The sequence below is a fragment of the Xyrauchen texanus genome, chromosome 43 (genome assembly GCF_025860055.1).
Source record: "Xyrauchen texanus isolate HMW12.3.18 chromosome 43, RBS_HiC_50CHRs, whole genome shotgun sequence".
Classification (NCBI taxonomy): domain Eukaryota; kingdom Metazoa; phylum Chordata; class Actinopteri; order Cypriniformes; family Catostomidae; genus Xyrauchen; species Xyrauchen texanus.
In genome coordinates, this window is record NC_068318.1 from 32752448 (window position 1) to 32769096 (window position 16649).

At 42.0% G+C, this 16649-nt stretch overlaps 1 protein-coding gene across 3 annotated transcripts in view; it reads right to left on the minus strand.

Annotated features, from left to right (window-relative positions):
* LOC127635583 (mothers against decapentaplegic homolog 4-like) overlaps positions 1–13587 on the minus strand; it is a 50055-nt gene extending 36468 nt beyond the window's left edge. Inside the window, exons 1-12 of one of the 3 annotated variants that reach the window (XR_007969494.1) lie at positions 13327–13587; positions 12305–12668; positions 12029–12203; positions 11919–11948; positions 9427–9636; positions 6772–6897; positions 6524–6625; positions 5594–5644; positions 5327–5510; positions 5076–5244; positions 3296–3434; positions 1603–3191 (exon numbers count right to left, since the gene is read on the minus strand). Coding sequence is in view for 2 of the 3 variants with exons in the window: in XM_052115717.1 (XP_051971677.1) it covers positions 2980–3191; positions 3296–3434; positions 5076–5244; positions 5327–5510; positions 5594–5644; positions 6524–6625; positions 6772–6897; positions 9427–9636; positions 11919–11948; positions 12029–12203; positions 12305–12544 (1638 nt within the window). In the remaining variant the exon portion in view is untranslated. Of the gene's footprint in view, positions 1–938; positions 3192–3295; positions 3435–5075; positions 5245–5326; positions 5511–5593; positions 5645–6523; positions 6626–6771; positions 6898–9426; positions 9637–11918; positions 11949–12028; positions 12204–12304; positions 12669–13326 lie in introns of those variants that run through there. The other 2 variants (XM_052115717.1, XM_052115718.1) reach the window with 2 other exon arrangements.
* Between the last annotated feature and the right edge of the window lie 3062 nt (positions 13588–16649).

Below are 16649 nucleotides of genomic sequence, written 5' to 3' on the forward strand. Positions count from 1 at the left end.
TGAGATGATATTTGGGCATTCAAAAAGGTATTTCGCACGTTGAGTGGGTAGGGGGAGAAAGCTAAACTAACTTTATTCAAGCACAAAATTGATTTTTAATTTTCTCAAAATGAATTTATCTTTACAAGAAGAAAAAATGTTTTGCACTCAATTTCATCTTGCACACGCAGAACATTTTTGTTGTGCCCAAAATTTCATCTTGCACGTGGATAATTATTTGTGCACTAAAATTTTCATCTTGCCCTCTCAAAATATACATTTGAGCGTTCCGAATTTTGGCACATATATAACTCCATACGATCTAGTCTAATAGCGTTTAACGGTCGAACGCGATGAATCTAAATTGATCAGTTCAAAAATGTCGCTAAAAGTTTATTAGTTTGCAACACTGTAAGATTCTAGTTCACTCTTAGTTTTGTACCTTAGTAAGAGTCATATTGATACTGTTTGTTGTCCAGCCACTCTTGGATCGCTCAATCTCCGTATTTGTGATCCACGCTCCTGAATGTCAAGCACCTGTGGAATGAATAAGCCACACCCACATCATGAATATTAACATGGGGAAATACTATACAAGCGTTCCCAGGGATAAAGCAGCCTCCGAAGTGAGAACAAACATGTTAATCAAGCTGTAAGATCACATCACACACAATTACAATTGTAAATAAACATTAATTAAAATGTGAGTTCCTAATGAAAGTTATTAATCTGCTTGACATTAATCAGTTTCGCTTAACTGCCTCATAACCAGTATAATCAGTGATAAAAAAATATATATATTGTTATACATTAGACTCTAAAATTCCCACAAATGTTACTAAAATGTATAAATGCACAAAGAAAAAAACATTTTTTTTTAATCAGAGGCAGAACTATAACATGCAAAGTACAAGTGCAAACATTTTATAATGTAAAATGAAATACACAACACTTTAAAATCCTTTTAAAATCTTATTGTATTTGATAAATTGCTAAAAGAGGAGCTACTCAAAGAAATAATCACACCGTTTAGAGCTTGGCCTTTCCCCATTTCTTTCAAACAGGAATATGAAATCTGTTCATAACAAAAAGTCTCTATATTTAAGACATGCAAGGCTGACATGATTGTTTAAATTGTCACCGTGACATCTCGAGTCATTTTAAAAAGAAACACTTGCAAATTCTGAATAATGCTGACATCTTTTGACCATAATTCAATGCTCACACATCAAAACAAACCGTTCCAGATCAATACATTAATGTGATGTACTAAAAGAATAACTGATATTCTCAGGCACCTTATAAAGAGGAAAATGGCGTTATTAAACATTTCAGAGAATGAGCGATTCATGGTATAAAACAATATTTCAGTGTCAATATTTCAAAGTATCTTTAGGAGCCCAAATGAAGCCCTTGTAATGTGCACACATGCAACAGTCAACCACTTATAAAGATTGACCACTGTGGATATACATCTTTGTGTGCATCTCATAGACTGTAAAAAAAGATGGCCGACGCCCCTTCGCTCTTTTTCCATTGGTGAGAACTGAAGCCGCCAGTGTCCCGATATGGCGCTGACATCTTGGGACTTGAGTCTGCGCAGTTGCGATTTCGGGACCACACCTGCGCAGTAGTGAGCAGGAAGTAAAGCCGCGAAATCAAGGCCCCGCCCTCACTCTCGCTGAATCAATGGCAAGCACACGCCCCTGCACTTTTGACTTATGACGGTGTGAAATAATTAATTATAGAAATGTAGATATTAAATTTAAAGCTCCAATCTCCTCAGTCCTCCGAAGATCCCGAAAAAAAGTCAGTTGGTGCTTCAGTGACTACTTCGCTCAGAGAACCTGTCAATCACAGCTGTCAATCATGATGTCACAGCAGCGTTTTTATAGCATCAAATAACTAAAAACAAACTTATTTTGAAAACAAACACTTGAAATGACATCAACGTGATAGAAACGACAGTAAATGACAGAAACTATCTTTGGAAAAAAGATATGTGAAGTGTCATTTAATTGTTTAGTTGGTCTCACGTCCCGTTGAATAACATGGGGAGGCGGGGCTTATGACCTATACTAGGACCAGTCACCGGGGGGCGATCGAGACGTTTTGGCTTCACTTTTGAGGGCTTGTGCGGCACACTTGGTCCATCTCATAAAGGTGTGTTACAGTCTTTAACAGGTGGTGAGAGCAGCAGAGAAAAGATTAGAAATGGAAAAAAAAAACGTGCATAAAGTGCTAGAACAAGTTCATATAGTACTGAAAGAAAAACAAGCATGCAGGACAATAAAGCTGCTTGTGCACGTATGAATTTGGACTAACTGTTAGACGTACTTTAAAAGACCAGGTTAGCATTGCATCAAGACGATGGCCGAAAACAGAGTTTTAGCACGAGTCAGGACATGAAGTCCATTTAATCCATCGGCGCATTAAAGTGACAGCGACACTGTTTAGCCATTTGGCCAGCGATCTTTCTGGTTAAAAATAAAACAATTTCATAAAACACATCTCTCAAACACTTCGAAGAGAATTCTTCATGCAAAACACTTTTTAAGCTTTAGATGTCTGAATTTGCATACTGTACACTGCTAACATCATTCATCTGCATTATTGTCTTGTTGTTTTCCAGTCAAAAATATCGAAAAGTCGCATTTTTACTGGAACGCTGGTTGAGAAAATATTCTTTGCTTTAGCCATGAATGTCACTGGGGTCCTGTGCACTTTAAAGTTCATTTTATAGAAACAAATGCAACGGGAGAAACAAAGCGAACGTATATATTTAATGAACCAATGAGGCGGCGGCAGTAACGCTGGAACTGTCCGTCCATCTCCGTGTGTTGAGTATATCTTGGGTTGCGTCAACGTCTTTCACGTAGCTAAAAGGTCAACTCGTGCTCGACTCTCTGCACTGATTCACACAGTTCAGCGGTATTGGGTCGTCTTGTTGCCGTGGGAACAGTCACTCGGTCCAGTGTCTGTGTCGTGGAGTTTATAGTCTCAGTCTAATGGTGACGGGTCGGCGATGGGCATCGTGTGCAGAACTTCATCCAGTAACTGCAATGCACGATGCAGGTGGATCTCGATCCAGCAGGGCGTCTCTTTAATGCTCTGCCGCGGGTAATCTGGACCCCAGCCCTTGACGAAACTCATCCGTAGGATGCAGAGCCGACGGAGGTCATCCACGCCGATACCGGCAGCTGCAGACAAACCTAAACGACAGTTTAATGTTGTAATACGGAGTGGTTGTGCTATACTGTGAATATACTCACGCATAAAGTGCTGATTTGGTGAATGAGACTGGAGGAATACTCACTGATTGCAGGTGCGATTCCTCCCACAGATCCCGGGCCGGGGATGTTCCCTGCGACTGCTGCTGCCTGCGCTGCGGCCGCTGCCTGCGCTGTAGCCGCCTGCTGTTGCATCTGTCTGTGACACTGACGCAAATCAAACACCTGCAGGAGATGAGGAGGTCAGGTGACACTCAGAACCGAACAGACGGAGGTGTTTGGTTTAGCGACAGATAGCAGCGAATAACGATGTATCCTTAACCACTTTGCTGACTTACAGAAGCCCGACATTTACAGACAGCCTTGGCAATGAATGAGTGGATGCACATTTGCACCATTGTTGAATAATCACGGCTGCACAATGACAAAAATCATAATTGGCAATTTTTTTTCCCTTGATATTGCATTTAAATACTTTAGGGGCTCAGTGGTAAATACGCTGACTGTCACATCTGGAGTCGTGAGTTTGAATTCAAGGCGTGCTGAGTGACTCCTGCCAGGTCTCCTTAGCAACCAAATTGGCCCGGTTGCTAGGGAGGGCAGAATCACATGGGGTAACCTCCTCGTGGTCGCTATAATGTGGTTCTCGCTCTCGGTGGGGCGTGTGGCGAGTTGTGCGTGGATGCTGCGGAGAATAGCGTGAAGCCTCCACACGCGCTACGTCTCCACGGTAACAAGCTCAATAAGTCACGTAATAAGATGCGCGGATTGACGGTCTCAGACGCGGCGGCAAATGAGATCCATCCTCCACCACCCGGATTGAGGCGAGTCACTACACCACGAGGACTTATAGCGCATTGGGCGTTACAAATTGGGGACAAAAAAAAATGTAAACATACTTTGTATGTCATATTCTTTATTTGGGCTACACATTTAAAACAACGCAAACATTTGCTGATCTTTCAACAAAATCACCACAGAAACTCGACAATTTCGACGAATCGAAACATTCCCAATTTATTGTTGCATGCATGCGTAAAGTGGACATGTTCACTGATTGGTTACAATGCTCAACATTGCAAATAGAAAATGTAAACATTAATGGAGGATACCCAAGAAATTCTGTTTTTGGCACTTCTGATGATCGGTTAATCGCGGCAGCTGTTATTGTGATCTCCATTATTGTTTAGATAAACTGTGCAGCCCTAATAACATTTTTATAGAAGTAAATGTTTTATGTACACTTCATTTACTGTCCACATGGGAAAATAAATTTTGGCTTGTTCCTCCTTTTCTTTCTAAAAGCACAAATGAGTGTTCCAGTGAGTCACTTCCAATGCAAGTCAATGGGGGCAAAAATGTGACTCTTATAATTTAATAAAAGCACTTACATTAATTCTTCTGTTAAAACTTGTGGATTATTTCAGCTGTAAAGTTGCTTAAATCGTCAGTTTAGGGGTTTACAGTGTTCCATCGTCATGGCAACGAAGTAGTAAATTGTCTCTATTGTTCCACAGATGTGGTCAGTGAGTGATTTAATGACAGTAAAATCATGTTAACACACATATTGTTTATGTCTTGTGTCTATACTTGTGAAACAGTATTTTAATGTTTACAGATTAAACCCCATTGACTTGCATTGGAAGTGTCACTGGAACACACATTTGTGCTTTTATTAAAGGAGGAACGAGACTAAATACATTTTTGTGGTAATCAACATTATGATACAAATGCTGTCGATTGAGCTTCACTCGTATTGAACATCGAAAGATTTTGACTCCCAGATTTTCAATGTGGTCTCAGATTGATGGACCAGCATTGATCTTTACAAACATCATATCAGTCGAGCACTCCTCTTGTTCTAACCTTGATGTACGCGCTCGGGTAAATCTTGTGCACAGCGTCGCCAGGAGCGCGTCCGGCCTCCCGGTCCAAGTAGTAGCTCTGGACAAAGACGGCATGATCGCTGAGACAGCGAACCCACACGTCTCCCTCGCCCTTGCACTCCAGCTGGACGCCCTTACCGATGTGGAGTCTGAAAACAGACGCACCTCAGATTACATCATCTCAAAGAATGAATCAATTAACTGCAGTAATCATTGACGGAGGCAGCTCACCGTGCCCTCTCAATGGCCTCCGTTCTGTGGACGTTACTCAGCTGTCCGAGGCAGAACCGATCTCCTCCAGAGGGGTCCACATACCCGTCCACGGTGACGATAGGACAGGAGGAGGGAACCTTAAAGGTCTCACCCACCTGAACGTCCATCTCGAAATAAGCAATGGAGCACCAGTAATCAGGAGCTGCCAGAGACAAGGACATCATCAGACGAGTAAAACCAAAAGACACTGAGCTGAAACGTGCCACACGAGGATGACAGTCTTACCAGGATGGTTGGATATCGGTGGCTGAAATCCGATTTCGTTGTGTACAGGCCCTGATGGGGACATTAATAAAGGTTATCAAAGACACTCATGTCCACACAAACACACCACAAATGCTCAGTACCTGCCAAAATGATGAAAGCACATAATTTAATTGTTTGATCGGCTAACTTGCTCACAAGTTACAGTGACGTCGAATTTATCGAAATCCGATTTTTTTTTTTCTTTGATGCATCGGTTCGATTAGTTCACAAATGGGTCCAAATGCGTCATTAGCGAATCAGTTTGAATTTTAATATTTAAAAATGAATATCCTGTAATTTTGAGTGAGTACAAAAGACGCAATTTCACGGCACGGTGGCTCAGTGGTTAGCACTGTCGCCTCACAGCAAGAAGGTCCTGGGTTCGAGTCAACTAGGGTTTTCTGTGTGGAGTTTGCCCGGGTTTCCTCCGGGTGCTCCGGTTTCCCCCACAAGTCCAAAAACATGCAGGTTAATTGAATCGGAGACTCTAAATTGCCCCGTATGTGTGCGAGAGTCCCCCAGCCACTGGGGGTTACGTCAGGAAGGGCATCCGGTGTAAACCTTGTGCCAAATCAAATATATATATATGCGGACTATCACGAAGCGGACCCTGCACCGGGACAAACGCTAGGAAAGAGAGAGCGAGAGTGGTGGTGGTGTAGTGGGCTAAAGCACATAACATGTAATCAGAAGGTTGCTGGTTTGATCCCCACAGTCACCACCATTGTGTCCTTGAGTAAGACACTTAACTCCAGGTTGCTCCGGGGGGATTGACCCTGTAATAAGTGCACTGTAAGTCACTTTGGATAAAAGCGTCTGCCAAATGCATAAATGATAATGTACAATTCTAGATTGGAGCTTTAGTGTGAATGCTGACTGACTCTAGAGTCGTAACATGACAACACTTACAGTAGTGTGCCGGATGGGACATGGGTGTATGATGCTGAAGATGGCCGTTCTGATGGTGAGGCACGCTGGGGGGGAAGTTACTGTTCCTCGTCCAGGTGGCATCTGATAGACAGAAGAGAACGTTTATCTGACACGGCACATATTAAGGTGATTTCCTCGCTGTGATCTGAAAGGCAACGGTGACTGTGATGATGCAGGAGATGCTGAAATGCTTTCAGACTCTACAGGAGCTGCTGATGGAGGCTTACTGTGATGGTATGTGGAGGTCTGGCCTGGGGGGAAGCCATTCAGCAGTGAGCCCTGACCTGTGCATGAAGATATCTGCAGAAGACCGTCAGTGCAATGAGTTCCTGAGAGAACACTACTGGATTGAGCTGAGGAGAGAGGACGAGGTGGAAACGAGCATGCACACAAACACAAACATTAAATACTAGGGCTGGCCGGTATGACCAAACTCTTATCATGGTAACAGCATATATGACGGTGAAGATACTTTGCTGGAAATTCGACTCATATCACCACAATCCAATTAATCCTTTACAAACGAATGCAACATCATCTCATTTGATGTTTTTTTCTATTTATTTGGAACTTGTTGGATGCACACGAAAATGGGGCTGAACTATAAGGATGGCCCGTAGGTCCGGGGTCAGTGTGAGACGGTTTTGGGCTAGTTTACAGAACTGTCACTTGCCCCATTTGGTTGTCGCTAAATGTGCCATCTTGCGTTTTTATATCGTGCAACATAGTCGAGGTTTCGTCAAAACTGTGAGAATGATTTGCGATAGTCTTGGAGGCGTCAGTAAAAACGGGTTGAATATTAAAAATCAATCAGTAATGTTTCGTATCATATGTCATCGTTTTTCAGTAAAGCTAGTTTATGGCAAAGAAAATGTAACATTTAATGAAAAAGTTTTATTTATATAGATACATTAGGGCTGGGGGAATTTACGATTAATTTGAAATGATTAACACATTAAAAAAAATAACGCAATTGACGTAGCACTTTTTTATTTGAATTTTTTTGGCTCAAATCACAAACACGAAAGCCTCCGTTTTAATAATGACGTTCTGTTGCGGCGGCTATTGTGAGTGTGCCGAGCCAAGTCATCCTGGCATGATGGAGAAGGACAGGGGTATCGTTTTGCACAAGGGTGAGCAATGACAACTGCTTGGGCGTCACAGCAGAGTGGCGAATGCGTTCGTTTGCCCTTACTGGATGGTTTAACTTACCTCAAACCATCGCCGGTGTAAGCGAAAACACTGGAGACCGGAAATTGAAAACAGGCGAATCACAGAACACTTCCACAGCCCAAAGAACCGTATGTGGGGAAAGTTGTGAAATTTGGCACACAGATAGAGGACAGTCTGAACATTAACTGGAGGACATTTGGGGTCTCTGACTCAAACCCTCTAGCGCCACCAACTGCCCAAAGTTTCACACGTTTATGCTAATAACTTTTGAACCGTAAGTGCCTCCGCCTCCAAGTGCCTTGGCTTGAGATGAAACGATTCGACACCCTGCGTCGTCATATTCCATCTTGAACACTTTTTCACCATTTTTAATTTTTCGAAAAACCTACTTTTTCTAACTCCTCCAAGACCGTTTGTCAAATATGCACGAAAATGGAATCAGATCATCTTCAGACCAGGCTGAAGAATTCATGTTGATTAGTCAAACGGTTCTCGATTAACGCACAAAAAATTTGACAGAGAACGCTAAATTGGATGCAAGTCTATATCTCCACAATACTTTAGCGTTTCACACCAAACTTGGTGTGTGTTATGACAACCATGACCTGAGGGCACCTGCACAGTTTCGGCACAGCGCCACCTAGTGGTCACGAGATATGAAAAATGCATATTTTTGCTTATAACTTCTGACCGTTTCACCTACAATCACAAATCTGGTCTTGTTAGATTCTGTGCGGGATGTCGAGTCGAGTGATACCAAATTGTCCTATGTCAGCCATTTTGGGCATATTGACATGAAAGTGTATATGTCATCCTTGACCACACATCAATTTGGTGACAGCGCCACCTGTTGGTCAAAAGTAATATGCTTTTATGTCTCATTGCAATTGATAATATTCATGGTTTCAACCGTTTTGCCTAAAATCATGACCAGATTGGTTTAATCACATATTTCCAATCACAAGTGGTCAGCGCTAAATACAGGTATAAATGGGGTCTAAAATATTTTGTGATCAGATCACAAAAACAACATACGAATGTGGTCAGAAACATATGTAACCGCATTGCATTTAAGGTGTAAGTGCTTATCCGTCCTGAGCAGGGAAGCGCCACCCCTCACCTGTCACTCAACCGAGGCTCCAAAACAAGAGTTTAAACGTCGCCAGTTACAAGTGGCTTTAAAAGTAAACTGTCACGAAACAGAGACCCTCCCCTCGAAATCCCAACACAAGTGGTCACAGGAAATGCATTCAAGTGACCAGGTGAAAACAGCGATGTGTGGCGCCCAAAGCTTCTTAACACCAGGAATAAATGGGGTTTCAATTTAGATCGGATGAGCCATATTCAGTAAACTAGCCGATATATACACACACACCTGTGACTGCACATCAGTTTAATTCTATATTAATGGGGCAAGTTAACAACCATAAACAACTAGCCTAAACTAATGTTCTTATCTTGTTTTGGACATGTCACACTCTGTATTTTCACATTACTCCACGTTTATCATGCTTATATGTAGATAGTCGTGCAAATATATCTTCTGGCATAAAGACGGCACAGCAAAATTTCTACCGTCACACTGTTTACAGTCATATCGCCCAGCCCCATTAAACACCAATGGAGAACAGGACACATCCACAAATGCGAAGGCTTTTCAGCATGGCCTATGATGTTAAAGGATATAAAGGAGAGACAGTGTGTCGTACTTGTGGATCCCACCGCGATACTGGGGAAGGCGGAGGTGGAGGCTGATGTGCTGCCCTCAGCTGCCGGCAGCATCGCTGGGGTGTTGAAGGGCTCTTGGTTCACCGGTCTGGACGGAGGGTGTTGAATCGTCTGCATGTGACTCTCAGAGCTGGGCAGAGACTGCTGACCGTCATAATCATACTCATCCTTTACCATCAGTGCTGACGGACCTAAAAACCACCATAGGAACACGGTCAGCATGGCATGGCATTCGCAACACACTATGTGACCTTTTGGATGGATTTTATCCATCAGGAATTGATTGGATGGTGAAAAGTCTGCGTTCCATACCAGAATGGAGTCAAAGTTAAATGTGAGTTTGCGGTGCAAGACCAGAAATATGTATTAATGTTTAGGTCATCTTCAACTTAATGGTTGACATTATATAATGGTGTGTGATGCTTAAGTGACGTCAGCCAAATGTTGTCGCAGAGGTGGAACAAGTTCATAAAACTTGATAACGATTAAGACATTCTTTGGAATAACAGGTATAGATATCCTGTGTGCAATAAGACCAGGAACGTGTATTAAAAGAAATATTACAGGGTTTAGCTCAGTTAAACTCAATCAACAGCATTTGCGACATAATGTTGATTACCACAAAATAATATTTTCTCAACTCGTCCCTCCTTTATGTGGCAGTCACAGTGAAAGTGAATGGGGTCAGTGCACAAAACTTAAATTACAAACAGTATCAAAAGTATACTACAAGATGTAAACATCATACAGGTTTAAATTATTTTAGTGTGCTACAATAGCTTACTAACCTTTATAGTGTGGAGTTATATCCAAAATGACAACTTTAGTAAACGTTTTAATCAATTGAATTGCACTAAAATCATGTAGAACAGAGACTTGAATCAGCAAGAGTCATGTTTACACATATAACGTTTACATCTTTTGAAAGAGTGTGTATTTTTATTTTATTTCCAATTTGGAACGCCCAATTCCCAATGCGCGCTTAGTGACAGGCGTAGTGACTCGCCTCAATCCGGGAATCTCAACTGCGTCCACATCTGAGACCGTCAATCCGCGCATCTTATCACGTGACTTGTTGAGCGTGTTACCATGGAGACGTAGCGTGTGCGGAGGCTTCACGCTATTCTCCGCGGCATCCACACACAACTCTCCACACGCCCCACCGAGAGCAAGAACCACATTATAGTGAACACGAGGAGGTTACCCCATGTGACTCCACCCTCCCTAGCAACCGGGCCAATTTGGTTGCTAAGGAGACTTGGCTGGAGTCACTCACCACACGCCCCACCGAGAGCAAGAACCACATTATAGCGACCACGAGGAGGTTACCCCATGTGACTCCACCCTCCCTAGCAACCAGGCCAATTTGGTTGCTAAGGAGACCTGGCTGGAGTCACTCAGCACGCCCTGGATTCAAACTCGCGACTCCAGGTGAGATAGTCTGCGTCAATACTCGCTGAGATACCCAGACCCCCAAAATGTGTGTAATTTCATGTTTATGCACTGGTCCCATTTAGGGCTGGGATAAATTATTATTTTTTAAACGATTAATCTAGCGATTATTTTTTCGATACATCGATTAATCTAACGATTAATTTTTTTCCCAGCCGATTCGATTTCGATTAATCAACTTGTGACAACACCGGTAATACTGGTTTCATCGGGGGTGGGGGTGTATAAAATGTTTATAAAAAAAGGGAGTTTGATTGACTGGCGATCTGATCAATCAATCATAATACGCCATTTTTGTCCGACAAAGTAGTCGAGTAGTAGTAGATTAACGTCGGTGGATTTGAATTTGAATAATGGATTGTTGGCTACCGTACTGACGTCTTTCCGTGGTTAAAACAACAGTCCTTCTGATGTAGGCTACATTCATGTTTAGCCTATTTGATGCTATAAATTAACCAAGGAAAAGATGATCGGTTCACGAGCAGCTTTAACTGAGGCAATCTGTCACGACACATTAAAGAGCCACAAAATAGTAGGCCTATTTATGGTTTAATTTTCTTTGAATGACCAAATTTGAAAGTTGAGACTTTATTAAATGTTACCTGCTTGGTCCTGTCTGTCAGCGCGTTGTCAGTGTCCTCAATGTATTTTCATGACATTCATAGCTATAAGCGCATTATTAATAGCTATAAGTGAAAACTTTAGGTGTCGACAATGTATTTTTTGCGTCAGCGTTGTCCCAGCCCTAGTCCCATTCACTTCCATTGTAAATGCATCACTCCAACAACGTTATTTGCTTTTTTTAAATAAACAAGGGACAAGTTGAAAATTCAAATACATGTTATGGTAATCAACATAGTCACAAATGCAGTCGATTGATCTTAACTTGTATTGAACCCGGAATATTCCTTAAATAATTAGGTTGACTAACAGACAAATCTCTTCAACATGGGGCAAAAAGCATAAAAAAAAAGAAAAATTACATTAAGCAAAGTATATTTCTAGAGAAAGTGTCACTCACCAGAGCTTGTCAGTGTAAGTCCAGATAAGTCTAGGAGAAAACATAGACCAGTTAAATAAAAAATAAATGACAAACTGTGCTTGCACTATAAAACAATAGTTGAGTCTGACCTATTCCTGGAGACACCACCCGCTCGTAATGGTAAGGGTTCACGCACACGCTGTCACATTTCAAGTCAAAGGCAAACTGGCAGTACTTGACATGTTTCAACTCGTTCTTATGAAGGTCTGGCCATCGCCATAACCGTGCGTATATGACATGAGGAAACCCTTTACGCCCGGCCACCTAAACACAGAGAGGAACAGCGTCATAATCACAAGAGCATGGCACAAATTCCCTCAAGTGTATCCAAACTTTTGACTGGTACATACGATCTATCCATATACCTGCAGTCGTCCATCTAGCGTGCGCTGTATGGTGACGCATTTGCTGGGATGAGCTCCGTTAGTGGTGATGGCCGTGATGAGTGAATCCAGCTCGTCTTTCTTCTCCTTCAGTTTCTTAACCAGACTCTCGATGGCCCGCTTAGCGAACGTCTCGCTCTCGCCGCCCTGCCTGTGGCACATCAGACTGTGGACGATGCTCAGACAGGCATCATTACTGGTCGGTGTGTTTGTGATGGACATTGTGCACTTATTATTGGCCTCTGAGAGGCGGCCGTGTGCCGTTTCAAACGCGTTTCAGCAGATTATCAGCAAGAGTTCAGAATTAACACGCTGCTGCCAGGACAGGGTCCATTTACGCTGACCCCTGTGAAGAGAAGGGACGTTAATGTAATACATATAAGAGCATCTATTCATATCATAATAGTGATTTTATATATATATAAAGGACTTTTATCAGATATCAGGTCATAAAGAATGTTTATTTTGGGTATATAATGGACTTTATGATCAATATTTGTCCATTGATTGCACATATAAGAGCATCTATTCATATCATAATAGTGATTTTACATATAAAATTACTTTTTTTAGGGTTTAGATTTAATAAATCAGGGAATCTTATATATTAGATCGCTGGTTTCATGCTAAAATACGGTGGTGTATAAATTATTATTATGTTCACCAAGAAGTTTGACATAATTTTTTGCATCAAGACTTTAATAGAAAATAAATAAATAAAAATCAATTTAATACAACAACAGGAAGTTGAACAAAACACACAGGGGTTTAACGAGGAGCTTAATTGTATAAAGCATAAAAGGTTAAAACAGTGGTGTAGATCTGTGATTAACACCTAAAACTGATTTATAAATAAGTTTGAGTGAATGTAAACAACATGATTTGAGAGTGTTAGCACAATCTGCTACATGTTATCTGATGAAAACAGTCAGTCCAGACTTTAACCCCTCATTAAAGACAGATACAACACATTTAAACAAGACATTCAATATAAAATACAATACCTCTCTTGTCTCCAGCTGGTAAATTTGTCTGTATTTATCCAGTTTTTTAGTTTTCTGGCGTGAATCTTGTTAGCGGTTGACACACTTCTGTCAGACAAACGCATCAAACTGATTTTTGAAACGATATAAAGCGACGACAGAAGCCAAAAGCTCCACGTTTGAGCGATAACACTGACAGACAGTGAGAAGAGTAAGATGTTTTCTGTACAAGAATACGAGAGACGGTAATAAACAATGTAGTCACGGTGATTTTCACGCCCAGCAGCGCAATATGGCGAACCGCGCATGCGCAATCCACTGCCCTATGTTTTTAGCAAGCCAGTTCACTCGGCAGCCATCTTTGGAACGCTCCCGGGGAGCTATTGCTCTAAGCAGCATACAAGTGCAGCTCCTATCTACTTGAATGGCGGAAAGACCGAAATCTCCATAAAGTTTGGTCAATATTAGGATCAAAGAAAATATTTCAAATCAGCTGTAAAATATGACAACACTTGTATCATAAATTGTACTCCTTTACCTCAGATTATGCTAAAAAACGAAACTTTCCCGTCTTGTATAGCTAATGCGCATGCGCATTATCGAATCGCTTGACAGACGATGTCTGTATCTAAAACGTGATTGGCTCCGCTCTATCTGTTGACCGTTGGCAATCTCTGCCATTGGTTTTGGCAGGGGTGTAAAAAGTACGTAATTATACTTAAGTGAAAATATTACTCAATTAAAAGTCGAAGTTTCTAGCCGAAAAAAATACTTGAGTGAAAGTAAAAAAGTATTCACATTAAATTGAACAAGTATTAAAAAATAAAAAGTAACTTTTTTAACCTCTAGATTTAATAAATCAGGGAATCTTATATATCAGAAAAATCAAATACAAGCTTTTCCCCTATTCTCTGTTTGCTGTATTATAGAGCACTGTAGGACAACTGAATACATGAAGCAGATAAAATTGTGTGTGTGTTGATATGGATGTCAGAGTGTGTTTTGTGTGTGTGTGTGTGTTCCCTTGACCCCATTCCATCACACCTTCTCCAGGCCATCTCTCCGTCCATCCTACCTGCACTTACACACATAATTAACACATCTCTATTTACAGGCACTTTTCCCACTACATTTAAGCAGGCTCGAGTAACCCCACTGCTGAACCTGCACTTAACCCCACACAGATAGAAGACTACAGACCAGTCTGTCTCACTGCATTCATGGCAAAAACACTTGAAAGGGCAGTTTTCAATCAGATCTCTCACAGAACAAGCTACTGGATGACAATCCAGGGGCGTAGCACCAAATTTTGGGCCCTGGGTACAAACCATCTTGCTGGGCCCCCGTACCAAATATGTATGTATAGAAAACTGACTTCTAAGGGGCCCCCCCTGCCTCGGGCCCTGGGTACTCGGTACCCTTTACCCCCCCAGTCCGACGCCCCTGTGACAATCAGTCAGGCTTCAGAAGTGGACACTCCACCGAGACTGCCCTGCTGTCTGTCACAGAGTCGCTGAGACAGGCGAAAGCTGAATCCAGATCATCCGTTCTGATTCTGATGGACCTTTCTGCAGCCTTTGACACAGTCAACCATCAGATCCTTCTCTCCACCCTCTCTACTCTGGGCATCAGAGGAACTGTGCTTGACTGGTTTAACTCCTATCTCTCAGGGAGGTCCTTCAAGGTAGCCTGGAGAGGGGAAGTATCCAAGCCACACCAGTTACTTCCTGGGGTACCGCAGGGTTCGGTGCTTGGGCCACTTCACTTCTCCATGTACACAACATCACTGGAACCCAACATTCACTCACATGGTTTCTCTTACCACTGCTACGCTGATGACACACAACTCTACTTGTCTTTCCAGCCCAGCGACACCACAGTGACTGCTCGAATCACTGCATGTCTGGCAGATATCTCGGCCTGGATGAGGGAAGAACACCTGCAACTCAACCCAGCCAAGACCGAACTCCTGGTCTTTCCAGCCAACCCTGCTGTTGAACACAACATCACCGTCAGCTGGGTCCAACTGCAGTAACGCCTTCCAAAACGGTCCGAAATCTAGGGATAACCATCAATAACAAATCTAATTTCACAGACCACATCTCAAAGACCGCAAGATCATGTAGATTTACACTCTACAACATCAGGAAGTTAAGACCTTTCCTCTCTGAACATGCCACACAACTGCTTGTTCAGTCCCTTGTCATCTCTAGACTGGACTACTGTAACGCTCTCATTGCAGAACTTCCTGCATGAGCTATTAGACCTCTCCAAATGACCCAGAATGCAGCAGCACGTCTGGTCTTTAATGAACCAAAGAGAGCACATGTTACACCCCTCCTGGTCTCTCTCCACTGGCTGCCGGTTGATGCACGTATTAATTCAAGGCTCTGATGCTGCACACAGAACAGTCACCGGGTCTGCTCCAGCATACCTAAAAACATTTCTGCAGATCTACACTCCTGCCAGAAGCCTGCGGTCGGCTAATGAGCGTCGCCTTGTTGTACCAACACAAAAGGCACCAAAACACTTTCCCGGACTTTCGGTTTCATCATCTCAAGTTGGTGGAATGACCTTCCCAACTCCATCCGTGAAGCGGACTCACTCTGTCTTCAAAAAACGGCTAAAAACATCTTTTCCATGAGCACTTAACCAGTCACTAAAAAAAATAAAAACAATTCTTGTTGCACTTAAATCTGTTACGAATGCTATTCTAATGCTAGTGAATGGCACTTTTCATTAAATACATTTTAATAATCAGTAAAAAAAAAAATGTATGAATAAAAAGAGCTTTTTACTCAAGTGCAATTTTATTTTAATTCTCATTATGGACTCTGCTATCCACATTCATGTTATAGCTGGACGCTCTTACTGTACGACGACAACAGACACATTTGTGTCTTCATTTCTTTTAAGACATTTTAGGGGAAACGTCTCGTGAGTTATAAAGAGCAACCTCTGAGCAATACAATGTCCCCCTGAGTGCACCGCTGCAATGTTTTGACTGATTTCATGAAGGAAATATTGTATGTTAATATGACAGTTCAGCATATTAACATTAAGCTTATAACACATGCCAGGGCTTTGCATGAATACTGACTGCATGTTGAATTTGTCCATATCTTCTGTTCAACATGGCCAGCCACAGCTCTGTGCATTTACTGTAAATGCAGGAACTGCAATATTACAAAGCAACCACAAGGTGTCAGAATATACTCATGCGGTTCAAATCCAATCAGGACTCCTGTGTGATCATTCTTTTCATAGAATTATTCATTAAATGAGAGCATGTTTATTCAAGGATCACCTTTGAAAGTGATAAAAAAAAAACATTGATGCTAATC